This window comes from Parasteatoda tepidariorum, chromosome X2 (genome assembly GCF_043381705.1).
Source record: "Parasteatoda tepidariorum isolate YZ-2023 chromosome X2, CAS_Ptep_4.0, whole genome shotgun sequence".
NCBI classification, from domain to species: Eukaryota; Metazoa; Arthropoda; class Arachnida; order Araneae; family Theridiidae; genus Parasteatoda; species Parasteatoda tepidariorum.
Window position 1 is genome coordinate 9,125,220 of NC_092215.1, and position 19,979 is coordinate 9,145,198.

The 19,979-nt window shown below is 27.8% G+C and overlaps 1 protein-coding gene across 1 annotated transcript; it reads left to right on the forward strand.

Annotated features, from left to right (window-relative positions):
- The first annotated feature begins 819 nt into the window (after positions 1 to 819).
- On the forward strand, positions 820 to 16,482 carry LOC107443365 (uncharacterized). The gene is made up of 3 exons (XM_016057214.3): positions 820 to 907; positions 6,481 to 8,719; positions 12,366 to 16,482. The coding sequence occupies exons 1-2, from the start codon at positions 884 to 886 to the stop codon at positions 8,716 to 8,718; spliced, it is 2,262 nt and encodes a 753-aa protein (XP_015912700.2). The 5' UTR covers positions 820 to 883; the 3' UTR covers position 8,719; positions 12,366 to 16,482.
- Positions 16,483 to 19,979: the final 3,497 nt, after the last annotated feature.

A 19,979-nucleotide genomic window follows, 5' to 3' on the forward strand; every position in this document is an offset into this window, starting at 1 on the left:
ATGAATGGGAAAAGGGCCATTATTGGCCTCAGGAGCCCAGCTAGACTAAACAGAACAGAACAGAATCAGGTTTGTCATCCTAAACCTTTTAAAAAAACTAACAAAATCTGACAAACTTGCAAATTTAGTTTGTAGTTAATTACCTTTTGGTTAGACGGGCAAACCATGTAAAATTAGCGTGGCATTCAACGTGTAAAACAGAAGAGTCACCTCGCTATTAGTTAGCTATTTTATAAAGAAATTTCCAAAATGTCGTAGGTTCCTTGGAAAAAATCGCAAAATTTAGAAATTCGCAAAATGGAAGTTCGTTAAATAGAAGTCCGACTATTTATACATGAGAGAGAGAAATAGATAGATAGATAATTAGATAGATAGAGAGAGAGAGAAGAGAATTGGACTTAATTTCCACAAATGGCTCTCAGTTGATTTAACATAAGTTGTATAGCTTCTTGTCAGACAGACAATAATTTTCCTTAACTCTTAAAAGGACTCCTCCCAAAAAAGAACCTCCGGCAGCCAAGCCTTTCTCTGAGGCTAGAGCACTTTTTATAAGTAATGTGTAACTGAAGAGAAAAAGAAAACACTTTTACTTTCTGGCTATTAATTTACGTTGGTTTGCGTATATTTTGATTTTTACTTAAGGGCAATTTTCTATTGCTCTTATTTTTTGTTCCACTTCTACCATTAGTCATATCGATCTCGTTTCTAATAAAAGATTTGTCCATCGATATCGGACACTGGTGATAATTTATAAATAAAAATAAAAAATTATGGTAATTAAGTTATTCCCCGACCCGCTTTCGGAAGTAGATTTTCTTTCTATAGCAGGAAGTCAATATAAAAGTGAAAGGAGTGGTAGGTCATTGAGAAGTTAAGCTTGGACATGGGACAGATGATGGCTTTAACGGTGAGTTTTCAATATAATGGATATTTTAATTTTTAAATTGATTTCTTTTTGATCAAAAACAAAAACTATTGCTTCTAATCAAAAAACAAAAACTATTGACCCTGATTGTTATTGTGTATTTTTTTATTAAAAAGCCATTTTTTATGTATTTTTTGTTAGAAATCTTAATTATTTATTTTTCAAAAGAAAATTCTTTTATTCTTGGAAAAAAATATTTTATTTTTGAAAACAAGGTTAAATTTTTTTTTTTTTAAAATTCGAAAGCTAACTTTCAGACTAACTTTGATCAAGAACAAAATCTAACATTTATAGGCCTTGATATTGTCGATTTTTTTAAAGTAATTTTTTGATTCATATTCTACACAAATTTCAATTGTTTATTTTTGTTTTGTTTAAAAAAATACCTTTTTTCTTAGAAAATAAATTTTTATTTTTAAGAATAATGCTGGTGTTTCTTTTTTATTTAAGAAGTAACTTTCAGGAACAAAATGTAAATTTAATAGATCTTGTCAGTGTGCATTTCTTTAAAAAAAGCATTTTGATTATAAATTTCAATTGCTCATTTTTTAAAAAAAATTTAACTTTAAGTTTTAGAATTTTTTTTAAAAATTATATTTATATCTTTATTTAAGAATTAACTTACAAAAACAATGATCAAGAACAAAATCTAAAATTTATACTGCCGTGCAAGAAAAAAATCAACTCAAGCAACAAAAATCAAATTTGAGATTTTTATATATTTGCCATTTTAGTATGATAAGCTACTTATTACAAATTATAATTTTTTTTTAGAAACAAATTTTGTTTCGTTAATTTTTTGAAAATCTATTTGAGTGTTCTGTTGCGCAGCCGCTGTGACTATGCACAAGATTAAAGTATCCAAAGTTATAATCTAACATACCTTTCATTTTAAATTTATAAATAATCAATAGAAAAAAGTATGTATATAAAACCATAATACTTATTGTCTAAATGAATTAAAATTTCGAAGATGAAACAGACAAAGAAAATGAATTGCAAAATATTTAGTTACAAAATCTTTGAAGATCTTCTTGTAATATTCTCATATTTACTTTCTTTCCATTTGTACCCATCACTTTTATTAATCACTTAACTCTCTAAATGAGAATAAATAAATTATCAACACCCCATTCTCCTTTATTCTCCTGATATCTTTTTTTTTTATCTCCTACAAAAACCCACATGTTAAAATTTAAAGCACAATTATTTTAGGTTAAGAGTAAAAATCAAATCAAAATTAAAATATCGATATTTTTTAACTAATCCTTAATTGAAAAGGGGAACTGAAAGATTCGCTCACATTAAACACTGGTGGTCAAAAATTATCCCAATCCTCTTAATTGGGGCGTTTCTCAAAGTTTGACCGAAAATATAAATATCGTCATCTCAAATAGATATTAATAAAACTGAGTAGTACGGGAAATGCACTTAATCTTAATCCCCTACTTTAAGTAAAGAAAAGGCAATTAAATAAACATTTGAATTGAAATAAATATTAAATTAAGTTAAAGTAAAATATAAATTAAGTTAAGGTACAATTAATGTTATCATATCAGTTTATAGCATTAGCAATAAAAAGAAAAAGTTATGAAGTGATTCAAAATTATAGTGAAAAATTTCGCTGTTTCTATCAATTGCACGGCAGTATAGACCTCGGCATTTAGTTTTTCTTTAAAAAATGTAATTCTTTGAGAGGTTTTTAATTCAAATTTTATTTACTTATTCAAAACACCAATTTTTATCACAGAAATTTTTTTTAATTTTAAAAACAATGTGAATTTTTTAATTATTTAAGAACTGACATTCAAAAACAATGATTGAGAACCAAATCTGAAATTTATAGGCCTCGATATTGTGTATTTCTTTAAAAAAATGTAGTTTTCTGTATGGTTTGCAATTGAATTTTTAATTAGTTATTTTTTCTTAAAAAATAACATCAATTTTTATTTTCAGGAAAAAAATTCATTCTTTATTCATGCATTAACTTTCAATAATAATGAACGAAAGCGAAAATGCGTGGATCTTGATATAGTATATTTAAAAAAAAATTTTTTTTTGAGAAATTCTTTATTTAAAATTTTTATTACTTCTTTGATTTTTCAAAAATGTTAAATTTTTATTTAAAAAATAACTATCAAGAACAAAATAAGGAATTTATATACATACTTTGTTTTTGTGCACTTTTTTTTCATAAAAAAAGTAATTTTGTGCATAGTTTTTAACCGAAATTTTTATCATTTATTTTTAAATTTATGTTTTACTTTTCGAAACCAAATTTTCATTTTAAAAGCAATGGTAGTTTTCTTTTAATTTAAAAAACTTACTTTCAAGAACCCTGTTAAAGAGCAAAATTTTAAAATCCTGTTAAAGAACACCTCGCTATTGTGTATTTCTGTAAATGCTATATTTATTATTTTTTTAAACATTTAATGGAAATTTTAGTTACTTATTTGCTTAAAAAAATTTTATTTTTAGAAAACAAATTTTTATTTGTGATTTTTAAACAAGATATTAAATTCTTCGCTTAACTTTCATTTAAATTTGACGCATATTGGGCCGAATTTGTACATTATAGATAAACAGGAGCAAAAGTGAAATGGGTTCATAATTTTATCTCATTCACAATTGCAATTTTTATTGTTTTTTTAGAGCAATTTATAATAAAATAGACTTATGGTTCAGCTTAGAATATAAATATGTATATAAAAAATTGAAAATTTTTTTCAAAAAATCGCTGAAATTTTGCGATAAGCGCGATAAAAAATCACGCTTAATATTTATAAAAAATATAATGCAAACGATTTCTAGTTATAGTTCAGCTAATAAAATTTTTTTTAAAAATTGCTTGCAAAATGTAAAATTATGAAGGAATTTTAATTTATTGCTAAAAATAATGGAATTTTTATTTTAATTTTATAATTTAATCTTTTAAAGTTACTCTTTTAAATTGAAGCTAACTAATTTTTTTTCCTTTCGAATTCTTAAAAAAAGCTGAAAAAATGATTTAGTTTAATTTTATTTATATGAACAGAATTTTGGTAGAAAATTTAGGTACAGAATATTGTAAATTGTTAAACTGTTCTCTTTAATGTTTCGTTGTTCATTAAATATTAATTTGGGAGCATTTGTATTTTTTTCGCACTTTAGGGATGCACTGTGTGTATCCATATTAATTTATAATCCAAGAAATAGAAAGAGGATCTTACTTGACAGGATTTGGATTGACTGAATTATTTCATGTCATTTTACCATTGATCTATTCTCCTTAATATTTAATCAATTACACGTTATAAATTTTGTAGCTTCAGAAAAGCACTAATTGTTTTAAAATGTAAGTGAAAAATTAAAAATGCAAAAATCCCACATTTTGAATAATTTTTGTGCAAATCCTAGCATTTAGAAAAATTTGCATAAAATTCGAAACCAAGAAAGCAATGACTTTAAATGTTCAACCAAAGCTGGGCTTTTAATCGACGACTAAGGACCTTAAATTTATTACCATTAGTTCAATTATGAAATTTAAATTTTGAAGACGCAAATATTTAGCTGAAGGAAGCTATTGCATGGTCATTATAACACAAATTTAATTAGGATGTTTTAGGATGGTTAAATATAGAGAAATACCATCAACCATCACTATATTTGGTACGACAGCCCAGGGTAGGCCAAAGCAATCTGTTGAAATTTCCATCAGGAGAACTTATTCTTTGACCTGGACTGCCACATTTAACAAATTTTGTAAAATTATCCAAGACGAACTCGTGGAATTCAATTAATCCAATGGATTCAGCTAAAAAAAAAAGCCATAATCTTGGGAAAAATAAACACGACAAAAAAATGTGTCAGAAATCCAGCTAATGAGGAAACTTTAAAAAAAAAAATATTTTGTTAAGCATATCACAAAATACTTATCATTTTGCTCTGTGAATGTCAGTCAGTTAAGGGGTCACAGTACCCAAAAAATGACAAAAATACCAATTTTTTTTTATTGCTTNTGGATTTGGAAGGTGGGGGGACTATGAATAAAAAAATTTTTGAAAATATGTTAAAATAAAAAAGCCTTCGGGATTTAAAAATTTAAAATTTTTTCAACTTTTTTTAAAATTTACAAAAAATTAAGCAGTTTAATCATTTTTTGAAGATAAATTATTAATTATAACTTAGATGAGCATGTAAAGCATCCTCAAAATGAATGATTATACCTTTATTTTAAAAAATTGTTGCAAAGGTACTGTGACCCCTTAACTCGGGGAATCACTCACATACATTTATAATTATTATTTTATTAAATTTGTCAATTTAATTGAAAATAGATCTAAGCCAGAGGCCTTGTATGGAGTGCGTTAGAGCCTTGAATCTCACATGACTTTCAGGTTATACTCTTAGAGAAAAATTTGAATACAATTGAAATATTTTTTGTAAAAAAAAAGGAAAAAAGGATGATTTTTTTTAAGGTTTTCTGTTATAATACCAATTTTACAAGGAAGGTATCTAAAGTGCCACTCACGAGGGGAATTTTTTTTTAAAAAAAGAAAAAAAAAAGATCGTTTTTTTAGGTTTTAAAGTAATATATAAAATTTATTTTGTCTATTTAAAAACAATTATAAAATTATAAATTACAAAAAAAAATTATTTTGAAATATGTCGCCAAGTTTAATTCATTCTGCAGATGAAGAGCTATGAAAGGTCATTTTAAAACAGATATCCTTAACTGGAATTTTAATATTCGAGTTTCAATTAGAAAATTTACCGAAATGTGAGAGTAGCATAGGGTACCACACTTAACAACGGGATTTTTTTATCCTTTGAGTAAAAAAGTGCGTGGAGATGTGGGCAGACGAATATTTGATGAACGAAAAAACATTAACAACAATAATTTGATACTGTGAAATATTTCGTACCAAATTTTTCTTCCAAAATTTTGTTTTTTTGAATAAAATTGAAAGAAAACAATTTTTTTCAGCTTTTTTAAGAATATGAAAGGAAGAAAAAGTTAAGTTAGCATTAAATTGAATCAGAAAATTTTCCGAAATGGGGAAGTAACAAAGGCTTGAATTACTTGGTTATGAAATTTCTTAATCCTTAATGTTAAAAAACACGTTGACTTATGCACAGACGAACATTTGATGAACGACGAAACATTAGCTATCATAATTTCACCGTGAATAATTTAAAAATCGAGCAGGAGGATTTCTGTTATCAGTGCCCCAAAGGGAAATTTGAAAAATGGAATAAATTGCTGTTTCTTAAATAGCTCTGCTCCTTCTCTTAAACTCGTATTTTTTCTTAAACTCATTTTCTTAAACTCACATTTTTCTTTAAACTCGCATTTTAAACACTGTTTTTGCGTGATGGTTTATCAGGATAGCAATGTCCTGATTTATCAGGTTGTCGCTTTCTTGATAAACTAAATCTTTTTTGAATATTTTTTACTACTTTTGATTTTAAAACCGCTATCCTGATTTATTAGGATAAAGTTGCAACCTTTGTTATTTTGAAATCACTTTTCAATGTATGGAAATTTTTTTAACTAATCAGACAATCTTTTATAGGTTTTGCTTATGCTAATAAGCATTAAATATGCTGTAGTTGAAGGAACATTCGGACTATATTCACAACCCCTGAATGCTTATCATTCAAGCCAGTTAAAGTCACCTTTTTCATGGCTTGGATTAAGCACAATAAACAGTTTTCCGAGTTCTTATAGTAGCGTTTATGATACATTAAACTCTGAATACAGTCATGCATTGTATCCCTTTCCTTCAGATTACGTTGCCAGAATACCAGTAAAAGGTGGTCTTCATGTCGTACCAGCACCAAAAAATTTACACTTATTGAAAGGTATACATTCTTATGATCACCATTCACTTTATCAAAATATACATACGCCAAAAAGACTATCATTAACAAGCTTAATTGGAAATGATTATCAAGATAATTTTAAAGGTTCGTCATCACCATTATTACCACACAACTATAAAAATTCTATTTCTGGTTTAATAAATCTAGGTGGGCTTGATTTAGCTGACATTTCTCTAGGAAGAACTGCAAATGGATATAGCTCGGGGAAAAATTTACACAGTACTTTCCATAGTGCTAAGGAAGTTTCTCATAATTTCAAGCCTTTTCTGGATTCCTATCATAAACATACGAGTTCAGCAATTTCTGAAAATCTAGCTCCTGCTTACCATGATGATGGGTTTCGGAGTCAATTTAAATCAGAAACTGCTTTGAGGGGTCATAATTTACCTCATAATATTGATTATTCAAAATCTAAAGTTCAACAGGAAAGAGATCCAAGCATTTACTCTAACCAAAACATTGGAGTTCCACTTCACCAGAGTAATAAAGTACATAATTCACTAGAAACAGTGCATCCAGCGATTCATACAGGCAATATTCATCATATTCAAGAATTACAGCAGAAGAAAGTTGGTCATGCTGACGAATTACAACAGACGCACATCTCACAATTGCCTGAAACTGATAAAGCTGTAACTCATGAGCATCCCAAAACGTCTCATAATAATGGTTATTTAGCTCAAAAACCCATTCTAGATAACTCCCATCACTTCAAAAACGACAACTATGATAAAAAGGTGATAACCGTTTCAAGAGTTCAGGGAGAATACAAACGATTTCCAAACCCTCCAAATTACATTCATAGAAGGAAACCACAGAGTAAAACTCATTTTCATAAAGAAACGAACAATGCTTTCCAAACAAAAAAGTATGAGAACCCATTTCCTCAAAATAAAGAATATCAAAAACCATTGGAGCAAACCCATACTACTTTTCAGTCAAAAGAGCATGAGAGTTCATTTCATCAAAATAAAGAATATGAGAAACCAGTAGGGCAATATCATAATACTTTTCAAACTAAACAGTATGAGAACCCATTTCATCAAAATAAAGAATACGTGAAACCATTAGAACACCACAGTAACGCTTATCATGCTAAAAGGTTTGAGAATCCATTACATCAAAATAAAGAAAGTAAGAAACCATTAGAACAGCATCATCATGCTTTTCAGGCTAAAGTATATGAGAACCCATTTCATCAAAGTAAGGAATATGAGAAACCATTAGAGCAGCACCACGAAGAATATCCCATAAAAGAAGTTTCACAGTATCCCGAATTTCCAAAACAAACAAAGTCTTCTGATACAACAAAGGAAATTAATTATTCTGGAGGAAGATACCCAATTCGCACACCTCAGCAGCACCACGACCAAAATTCTTATACCTCAGAAAGACCCTTAGTGGATAGAAACCATGGTTTAAAAATCCCTTTTAATAGTAGAAAAGTCTACGAACATACAGAACAAGCTAAATTAAATGAAGAAGACACTTTATATGATTTGAAAAATAAAAAATCGGGTTATGAGAACTCAGCTAGCCACCAAGTTAGTCATGTTCCAAATTATGGAGTAGCTAGAAGACCAAATGGCGATCTCGGTTACAAATCAAAGTCAGTTCCACCTCGAGGAAGAAGTAAACAGTACAGAAATTATGAAGAACCTCGATCTAGTAGTTACGAAATAGAAATTTTACATTCAGAAAACAGCGATCAGACCAAACAGATATCGGATGATGGACGCCTCGAAGTTGCTGATTCTGTGGAAACTGTAGATACACAGGAACCGTTTGATGACGAACCAGAGGAATTTGATGATGACACTGATAATTTTGAGACTCAAGAAAGTCGAGAAAATATTTTCGAGGAAGCGAAGGATTCTGGAGAAAAGCCTGAAAGTGAAGTTGAGTTGGTTTCAGAAGAGGACCTTTAAGGTAAAGTAATTTTTTTTAATTATACTCTGAGAGACAGCATCACATGATGCCAATCATTTGAATACTTTTTATATTTCGTAATAAACTTTGATATTATATTAACTGTAAAATAAAATAAAATAAAACAATTGACGTTGGTTTGCCGGTATAATCAATCAATTTTTAATGAGAGTTAAAAGCAAAAGTTTAAAAACTTAGTTAACAGAGGGTGCATCATGCGCACATTAGTTCCAGCCAATTGAATTCGAAACTGATCTTAAAAAAAACTTATTTAATCATTGTGACAAATAAATATTTTATTAAATGTTCTGTTCATGAGTGACATAATATCACTGAAAATTTATGTTTAAAGTTTTCACAAATTTAGGGATTATTTGACTCAAACATATTTATGTGTTGCACATAATGCAAAAGAATAAACACTGGTTTCATTTTTTCCTTCATCGTTTTATTAGAATTCACTTTCTTTGATGATGTGATATTTCAGGTAAGATTCTTTTTTTCCTTTACATCGGTAGTTTTTTGGCTTATTTAAATACTCATATCATGAAGGTAAGTACGATACAATTATTGTAAGTGCTGTACAATTACATGTTTGGAATTTTAATTACAGGTTTGAGTTTTATTCTGTATTATGTTCTGACGTTGACTTCCAAGAATAATTCCGCTCTTTGAAAAATTCTGATTAATTTAGTTAGTGATATTTTAAGTGTCCTATCATTTTTGTTAAGTTTGAATATCTATTTTTTTTTTAATTCCTACATCTTGCGCACTCGGATTCCCTGCCAAGCCCCTCACACCTGTTTCTCGTCATTTTTTTTTTAAAAACTTTTTCTAGTCTGCTCCTGTATTCCTTATGGTTAAACCACTTTTCTTTATTGCTACGTGTTTGTCTCGTACTTTCTTCGGTCACTATGTGCTTTGATATTCACACATTATTTGGGAAACTATTGGGTATCAAATAAACTATAACATAATTTTTTTATTAAATAAAATAAATCTGTGGTGAGTTATTAATTTCGCAAACAGCTCGAATTGCGTGTATAAGAAAATGGACATAACTCTAAATGAGCTTTTTTAATCTTAAAACCGAATTTTACTACTGAACAAGGACTTTTGTACATAATTTTCCTTACTTTTTTAAACTCTAAGCATTATCATTAAAGGTTAAAGTCTTAGACTTTAGGTTCGGGGTGGCTTGGTAACTGTTGTAACTTTTCAGTTATCTCTCCGAATTCAGATCACTAAACTATAAAGTAGTCCTAAAAAAATCTAAATTCGTATACAGCAATTAAATACTATTATTATAAAATTATAGGACTCGTGACAATCTTGTAAAAAGAACTTTTGAATTTTTAATATATTATCAAAAAATGAAAAAAATTAAAAAAAGTGTACCAAGTAATTTAGGCAAATCGACGTCACCACGTTATGAATTAATGATTATTTAGAATAGCCAGCTAACTCATCAGATTGCAACTAATCAGAAATTTATGGGGTTGTTTAGCTAAAAAATTCAAATATTTACGCCAGTGTCGTCTGACAAAAGCAAAAAAAGAAAAAATATTATGTACTTTCTTTGGAATAAATGCAACATAAATGAGCAAAAAGTTTTACTTCAAAGTTTCTTAAACAGAGTATTTGAAACCATTATAAAATTGAGACTTTTCTCTTAATTCATTGTGCACAATTTTCTATATTTTATTAAAAAAATTCTCTTAAATTTTGTGCAGTTGAAAGCACATGTATAGTGAAGAATATTGATTAAATAATATATTTTTGATATAATATGTTATAAATTAATATTAAGTGTCGTAATTTTTTGCTTCATATAATACAAGCTCCATCTGTTAAGTTTAAATTTGTAAAATATAAGGAATAGTAGAAATTAACTGCAGGTGTTTTTTTCTAGTTCACCGTTAGGGTTAGCGAGAATTTTTTTTTAACTAAATGGAAATGATTCGATAAAAAACCCATTAAAAATGTCGGTTTATGAAAAATTTATAAAAAACTAAAATCATTAAAATTCAAGTTAATTAAATAGCTAAAAAATAAAAATTTATAATAAAATTTAAAATTATGAAACTAAATATTTATAGAAAAGAGAAGTTAATTGTTTTAACTATAAGCTAACTTTACAGACAAAATGAACTAAAAAATTGTTTTTTTGAAAAGTTAATTAAAGCATTAAAATCTCTGAAATTGAAATTCATAAGCTGAAATTAGAAAATTTCAAATAAGTGAAATTAATATTAATAAAATAAAAATTATTAAAGTTAATAAAATAAAATAAGTACTTAAATTATCAAAATTAATTTTAATTATTAATAAAACTAATGGGAATGAAATGAAATCTCTTTCCTTCAAGACTTTATTTCGAAAACTTGTTTGTTTAAAAGACTTGTTTCAGACTGTTAAAAAATGTTAAGTACATTTTTTTTAAATGAATAGGCTTAAAAACGTTTTAAATAATTTAATTGAAATTGATGAGATCACAAAATGGAAATATTTTAAGAGCAGAAACTTTAATTTAGATGTTACATAAAGCATTCTACACCATCTGTGAATAAGTATTTGGTCATTCGCAATAGAAAAAGAAAGAAACATTTATTTAAATTCAATAGTTGGTGGAGCCTACATGACAGGCAATAACAGTATCAGATCTCCGGCATATTTTTCACACTAGTCCTTGTCAGACGGTTTATAGCATTTACTTACTCTCGTTTTTGAAAAGACACGGACTTTCTATCTTCTCTAAGATTTTTTCATCTACCTACAGTATATAGGTCAGCCAGTAGCCATGGAAAAGTAATAGACCAAATATAAATAAAAAGAGAACACATACCTTCCCTGTTTCAAACTCCAGGAAAGGTTGGGGGTTAGGGTGGATACAAACTTGTTTCAAGAAGATCCTATGCTGTCGTGCCCCTACCCTATGCTGTCGAAGATCTTATGCTGTCGATTTGATGACTGTTTACATGAAGTCTATGGAAGTTAACCTTTTGCTTCCATGTATATTCTTTGTTTTACCATAGTCACCGATAGTGTTCTAGACAGGTGGTGAGAAGAGTTCTTAGTTAGACAGAGAGTAAATTCCATGGACGGTTGTTGCACACTTTAATTCGGTGATCAAACTCGTTCTAGAGATTCCTTGAAAGGATTAAGGTTTAGGGTCGGGGCAGCGCAATTCATTCTGTTAATCCCATTGTTATCATACCAACCCAGAGAGAACCTCACTACATAATAGCTTGAGTTTGCTCATTTGGTGAAACAATGACGTAACTGATAATTCGAGTAATTATCAGTTACGTCATTGTTTCTCCAAATGAGCGAGTTGTCGTCCTGGGAGTAAACAGACGTCCAGCCCGTAGAACTACCACAACATAAGAAGCACATTGCTATCTAAAATAGTGCAGAAAGTGTCAGCATTGAATTTAGACCAATGGTTCCATTCAATACCAGAAGAAACAGCTCCAGACTGTAATTCCACCTCCTCTGATAGGCATGGGTGTCTAAATTCTTATTGGTAGATAATATTTATTATCTACCAATTATTAAAATAAACATTACAGCGTGATATTTCAATTAATTGAGCACATGACAATGCTTTTCAATTTCTAATTTAGTATTTTTTTTTATATTTCAGGAATTTTCAAGAGGAAATAAGAAAGAAAGTAATAATAAGAATTACTTAAGTTTTCTTCATGCAGTAACATAACTGAGCATCTCTCATTAGGTGTCTAGCATCTTAAGAATTGAGACTGCGATAATATTATGAACGTTATGAGTGATAACTTCAAGAAGATGAAAGCTGAAATTTTTAATACGAGGATTACCTTCTAATCTTCATATTATCTGTAATTTATTTTATGATTATTCAAAGATAATAAGATCATTCTAAGATCCTTCATGGATATGTTTATAGAATATTGATATCATTTTCTAAGGATATTCATAGAATTATCCTTCCCGGAAAGTAGAAATGGGCCTACGAACAAATGCTATTCCATGAAATTATAATTGTAATATATTATGTCTGTTTTTAAATTGAATTGATTTTAGGCATTTTGTTGGTTATTTGTAAAGTGCTTAATGTCTTAAGGTTTGGGTGAAGAATTCGAGGATTTAAAAATATTTTCGAATTTAACTAACTAATGATGGTTTTAGAATAATATTTCTAAGCAAAAAAAAGTGTTCAATAAAAATTATACGCCAATCATTACAATTCCTTTTTCATATATTATAAAGTTTGAAATTGTTCTGATGAGCATGAACCTTTTATACTCTTTGTGAAAGGAAATAAGCATCTCAAGGTTACGTGACTTCCCCTCTCTCTTTACTTTTCCCCTCTCATTTACCATGGTTACAGCAAATCTTACTTTTTTTTCAAACTCAGTATATTCCAACTTTTTACTGAAATAAACTGTGGTGGGGAAAAAGCAAGACACGAAACCATGGTAACGGAAAGAAAGAAAGTGTAGAGAAGGGAAAAATCGCGTAACCTTGCGACACGTATTCTATTTGCGAAGAGTTTTTGTCTAATATAATGTTGCAGGGTAGCGCAAAAACTGAATTTGTCCCCTGGTGCTGAATACTTAGCTGCGCTTCTGATTACATTGCATCATTTTGAACGAAAGAAAGCATGTCTTAAAATAGAATGAATGTTAGTTTTAAGAAGGCTCAAAGTTATTGATTACTTTAATCATACAAATGATATTTTCATGGGAAACTTAAGTCATATGTTTCATATTTTATAATTTTTTTACAATAAAAATATCACCTAAGTTTGCATAAATTTAGCATTTATATTTTTAAAATTGCTTTTTTTCTATTTTGCTATAGTATGATTATAGGCTATGATTTTCTATTTTGCTATAGTATGCTATATAGTATGATTACAGCGTTTATAGAAGTGGTATTTTTCAATAGTATAATTTTTTGATTTCAATAGTATCTAACATTGGACTACATAATGGTGCGTCGTCCAATGTTTGTTAAATGCTGAGATATTTTCGAATTTTGAATTACAGTAAATATATCATTTCCAAAATATTTTACTAAACATTGTTTTCGAATATCAAGCTTAAATAAAAGTACTTTTATCAAACATTTTACCAGAAATCATTTTAGGGATTCATTTTAAAAACTTTCAAATTCTATTAATACTTTTTTTGAAATGTATTTCTAATTCCTCCACAAATAAATAAAAGAATAGTTTAATTATTAAATTTTTTCACCTGCTTCGTTATTTTCTAAGCGGCTAAACTTTCTTATAAAATTACACTAAATAATTCAATTTTTGAACAGTTTAAGACACAAAAAAAACCGAACTATTTTCAGTTCAAATTTTTTTAATAAATATATTTTAAAGGGACATACATTTAGAAATAGTTTAATTAATCAAAGTTTAGTTTGTCAACATTTAAAAACAGTTTTATTAATTTTATGATGTTTATATTATTACGATACAAATTTTGAATTATAGTTTATTGCTATTTTCCTAATCTTATTGTAACACTTAAGGTAACCTGCAACAAAATTTAGCTTAGGACAGTTTAAAACAGTTAGCCACGGGTTTTAACAGTGCGTCTTGAAATTTTGCCAGTCTTAGATATAAAAACGAAAAAGGGGCAAAAAATTGCTTGCCGAGATTTCCCGAAATTTTAGGTTTTTACTGAAATTACCATTTTTAACTTCTATTATACTAATGCTTTACAACTAGTTTATATGCTTACAAATGTACTCTGAGAAAAAATATGGTTAAAACCACCGGAATATGGTAAAATTTACAGTTTTTCTGGCTGTATAGGCACACCAAAAAGTTAGGTAATTTTTACCGAAGCGTTTTCGTGATTTTTATGAAATTAACAATAAAATATCGATTTATAATCTGCGATTAAATTTGGTAACTGTACTAAAATTTCGTAATTTTAACATGATACATTAGAACAGAAAAACAGTTTATTTGGTTAAATTCACTTTTACGTTTTTTATTTTTATTAAATTTTGGGTTTTATTAAATGTTAGGTTTGCGTTTAAAAACCGTAAATTTTGGTAGATCCAGAATTATGGATTTTATTACCGGAATTAAGTTTTTCCCTCGGAAATGTCATTATATTAATTTTTTTAGTGTTAATTTCCGTTAAAGTTCAAATTTTATTTAACAAACCGTCATTATGTCTGTGCATGTTTGTAAAAACTGTATATGCTTTATTTTCTAAGCTTAAAATTGAAAAAAATATAGTGGATTTTTGGACAACGTTTGTAGTATGACAGTTTTATTTGTGATTTATAAACCATTATAACTAAATACAGAGTTGAAAATAGGAAATAGTTTATTTTAATCAAATCCCGCCTTTTTTAAGGACTTAGGGAATAAATGAATTTTTTAAAATTACAGACCTCCATATCCACTTACCCCGATAAGCCTCAATGTTACCGTTGGAGGATAATGTTATTTTTTTCAGAAAGATAAAAAATATTAATTAAATTATTACCTTCTTAGAATTTATTTTTTTTAAAGAAAATTAGACATTTGTGTCTACCATTGAGTAATATAAATATTTTTGTGTCAATTTCATAACACTTGATTGTGATTTTTCCAAATTAAAGGTAATAATAATGGAAAAATAAAATTTAAAAATAAATAGATAAAATAAAATAAATAGATCAAAAATTAAAAAGTAAATAATAAAAAATAAAAATAAATAAATAAATGAATGAATGAAAGAATGAATGAATGAATGAAGGAATGAATAAATAAAATAATTAAATAAATAAATAAATAAATAAATAAATAAATAAATAAAAATAAATAAATAAATAAAAATACATATTAATTATAATAACAGAGGTGAATTAAAAGTGCTTAGGGCTTTTCTATGTTTTCTTTTTCAAAACTTTACTGTGCAGTAAGTTGCTTTTAATTTCATTGTAAATTCTCATCTTATTTTCATTATTTCATAAATCATCGATATCTCCAGTTTCTTCAAGCTTAATTTTTCTAAAATTTACCATAAGGGGGACGACTTAGCCCATTTGAGCTATGAATTTAATAACTTAAAAATAAGCTCACAAACAATAGAGGAGACACTGATAATGTCAATAGATTCATATATTTCATATAGTATTTTCGTTTTAATTTGTAAATATATTAATGTCACATTTTTTTTATAAAAAAAATTATGTGGAGTTTTTAATGACTACTTAAATCTATTCCATTTCGCTTTTTTATCGTTAGCCACATTTCCATGCTACTCTATAGAATGCAGAAAGAGGCGAAAGGAAAAGAAGCTATCGCGAATATAGAATATAACTAGTGGAAGTGAGACATATAATATTAGAATATGGTTTTATTACTGTGTATATTGTATTACAATGCTGATTGTATTAGTATGTAAATTGTATGATTGTATTTACATTATTTATGTCTAACATGTTTCGTTATGGGAAGTACAATGTGGTAAGTCATTTAGAAAGATTTTTACAATTTCGTAATAAAGCAGCTTAGCAACAATATTATTTTATAATAAATAAATGTAAATAAATGTAAATTGTAATACTAAATAAATGTAAATTGTATGCTCCGTATGTAATTGTATGCTAGTATGTAAATTGTATGCTCCTAAAGAAATTAGAAAAATTTAAATGTCTGTTAAATGATATTTTTAGAACTATTTATGCATATTTTACGTCTACTATTTTCATACTAAAGTGTATTGTAGTTTTGGATTATTAAAGTTTATGATTGTCTTTGAATGTTATATCACTGTACTCTTTTCTTTTGAAATGTTCTCTTGAAATATTTAAAAACTTCCTGAAGAATGTATTTACATTTTTCTTCTTTAAAAGATCAATTGCTTTTTATTCGCTTTTTTCTTTATTTTTTTTTTACATTTTGAAAATAAGTTCTTTGAAAAAAGGTTAACTTAGTTTTTGCAGTTTTCTAAATGCTCATACTGAGAAAAATAATGTTATAAAGAGATTCTTTGGAAATAATTAATTTTGGCGGAGTTAAATGAGCAACAATGAGCAATCCCCAGAAAAAAAAAATAAATTAAGTCAGTAATTTATGCGATTAATTTTTGCTTATCATCGTTTTCGTCATAGATTGATGCATTTTTATACAAATTTCGTTTAGTTAGGTTTACTCCGGCGAAGATATATTTTTTCTCAAGGTTTTGGTCAGGAGCTAATTCAAGAAAAACTCAAGGAATAAAATTAGAAGAAAGAAACCCTGTGCATAGCTAAAAAAGTATTAGAAAAATCGTTACAATATTCCTTGAGAGTATGTACAATGCATACGTACTTGAGAGTATATATATATATATATATATATATTTATATACATAAATAAAAAGTAAATAAACGGACCACCCTAACTAATTTTTGATCTAGTGGCCGGATTTTCATGTTTTAGAACTCAATCTTAATGGTTCGAAGAGCTAATCTCAAATAGGCTAATTAATTATTGCAGACGTTATTTTAAATTACGGAATTAGGCACAAAAAATACCCTTTTTTGCGACGGATTCGGATTTCTGACAGCCAAAATCTAGGGGGTAGCCGCTGGGAAATATGGTTCCCATAATTTGGTCAGGAGAGCGTTCCAAAGTTTTGCCCCCTTAATGCTAATTTTACCTTTTGTGTATTTCTCTGTATCGAGAACTTTTTGAGCAAATTTTGAAAAATTTTTGCACACAATTATAAAATTCACCCATTCAATGATAATTACATGCAAAATAGAATTTTTAGTTAAGATTTTTAATTTTTATTATTTTATTTAATATTGTCAAAAGAATTTTGAATTGTGAAAGGTATGCAACTTTTTACATCATTTTTGAGAATGTAATTTTAAATGGCAAAATAAAAAATTTAAGCAAAATCAGTGGAATAATCTCTGAAAAATTGAACTTTAAATATATGATTTTTTCAAAACTCGATTGCCCTTTGAAACTGCATTCTTTAAAATGATAAAAAAATTATATATTTTATAATTTAAATTTTTTTCGACTATTATTAATTAAAATAATAAATATTAATTAAAGCTTATATTTTTCAAGAAATTATCTTTGGACAAATGAATTTTATAATTGTATGTAAAAACTTTTCTATTTTTGTAAAATGATGGCGAGGTGTGGTGAAAAAAGCAAAAATTGAAATTTGTATTAGGGGGCCAACTTTGGAACTCTCTTCTGACCAAATTATGGGGACCATATTTCCCAGATTGCAGCTGCCCTTTTTATTTGGGGGGTCAGAAATCTGAATCCGTCAAAAAAAAGGGGAAGTTTATTCAGAAAAAGTACGCTTTTGTGTTTGATTTCGCAACTTAAAATATCGTCTGCACTAATTATTTAACCTATTTAGAGTCACCCCTTTGAGTCCTTTAAATTGAGTCCAAGAACGTTAAGATCCGATCATTAGACAAAAAGTTATTCAAGTTACTCCATTTTTATTTTGCGCACTGTACATCAAAGTTGGACATTTTCTTAAATGCAATGAAGTTTTGAACGATAACTTTAATTTTAAATAGCTGAAATTTAAATTAACTGAATAGAAATGAAATATTCATCAAACAGATATGTAAATAACTTTTATTCAACATACATAAAAATAGAAACTAGAATTTCTTTAGAAAATAGTGAATCGAAATTATTACAATTCAATTGAAATTTTTATTTTCTTATAAAATACTTTCTTAATTTTTTCACAATTTCATACAACAAAATACGTTTAAAATTTTAAAATATCTGTTCCATATAATAACTATAATAAGCTTCTGCAGCAAAATGGAATTAAATTAGCTGCCGATGATCTAATAAATATGTGCATGTTTGAATGTGCATGTTTGAAGGAAAGTTCAGCAAGTCAGGTTTCTTCTTTGTGAAGATGAATCACGCCACATATAGTACTTTAAAGTACTTTGCTTTTAAAGTACTGGTATGACATTTTATGGAAACTGATTCTAAATTTTACTTGGAAAATTATTAAATAAAGTAAAGAACATAGAAGGAAAGCTCAATAAGTCATGTTTCTAGTTTGTGATGTTGAATCACGTGACAGGTATTATTGATTGCTTTTAAAATACTGGTGTGACTCTCTATGGGAACTGATTCTGAATTTTACTTCGAAAATTATAGAATAAAGTGCATAGAACATATAGAATTAAGTATAAAGCATAGAACATATAGAATAAAGTATAATGCATAGAACATATAGAATAAAGTATAATGCATAGAGCACATAGAATAAAGTATAATGCATAGAATATAGTAAAGGACACCCATACGTTAACATACTCAAAGACGAAGTAATAATAATGTTATTAGAGGTAGCGATAAATTTTTGAATAGCAAGTAATGGAATGCTCTCAAATCGACAAGAAGAAGGACCACTGATACACAACAACACAACCATTTGACTGAAAACCTCAACCAAACTGGTTGTTTATAAACAAGATGGCGTGTTAAAGTTACAGCTGGTAGATTATCAGCTTCTTTTCGTTACTAAAGGACAGTGTTAGTTTCTTTTGTTTTGCTAAGCATTAATTACATATACCATTAATTTACAAGACTTCATAAGTTACGAGATTATAACGTGATACGATAATCAATTACTTGATCGCATATCATATCGAATTCAAATTTAACGGGCTAGGCTTACAATAGTGGAACGAACTGTTATAACAAAAATACCACGTTTCAACAGCCTATAAGGATCGATATTCACGATGACGTCACTTGCAGGCATTAAATTGGCAGAGTACGAATTTTTGATGGGGCAGTCAATTGGCTTACAAGGAGAAGTGTTTCACACGTATCGAGTTGAATTCTTTTTAATGAAATTTCTTTTAAAAATTTTCTAAAATCATGTATAAAATTTATTTTGTCTATTTTGAAGATATTATGAAGTCGTAAATTATCAAAAATTATAATTTTTACCTTGAGTGCGTTTTCAAGTTAAATTCATTTCGTAGAAGAAGAGCATTATTTGCTATAAAAGGCTTCTTTTTTTTAAGACTTTTTCTTCAATCAGAAACTTTGTTCAAAAGTGATTACGGTGTTGGTTTTTCTATTTTGCGTACTAAACATAAGCAGGGTGTTCCTTAATAGCCACACTTAAAGTAAATTTTTTGAATTCATACTAAAAATAAACTCATTATTTTACTCTATAGGGATTTCAAATTAATAGTTAGGGAGGAAAATGTTTTCAAACTATTCTTTCCGTAATCTTGTAACTCTGACCAACTATTATTGAAAAAG

Excerpts from the sequence above, each read along its gene's own strand:
- LOC107443365 (XM_016057214.3), top strand. The coding sequence starts at position 884 with ATGGGACAGATGATGGCTTTAACG. Across the intron at positions 908-6,480 it reads GACAGATGATGGCTTTAACG|GTTTTGCTTATGCTAATAAG; the intron begins GTGAGTTTTCAA and ends AATCTTTTATAG.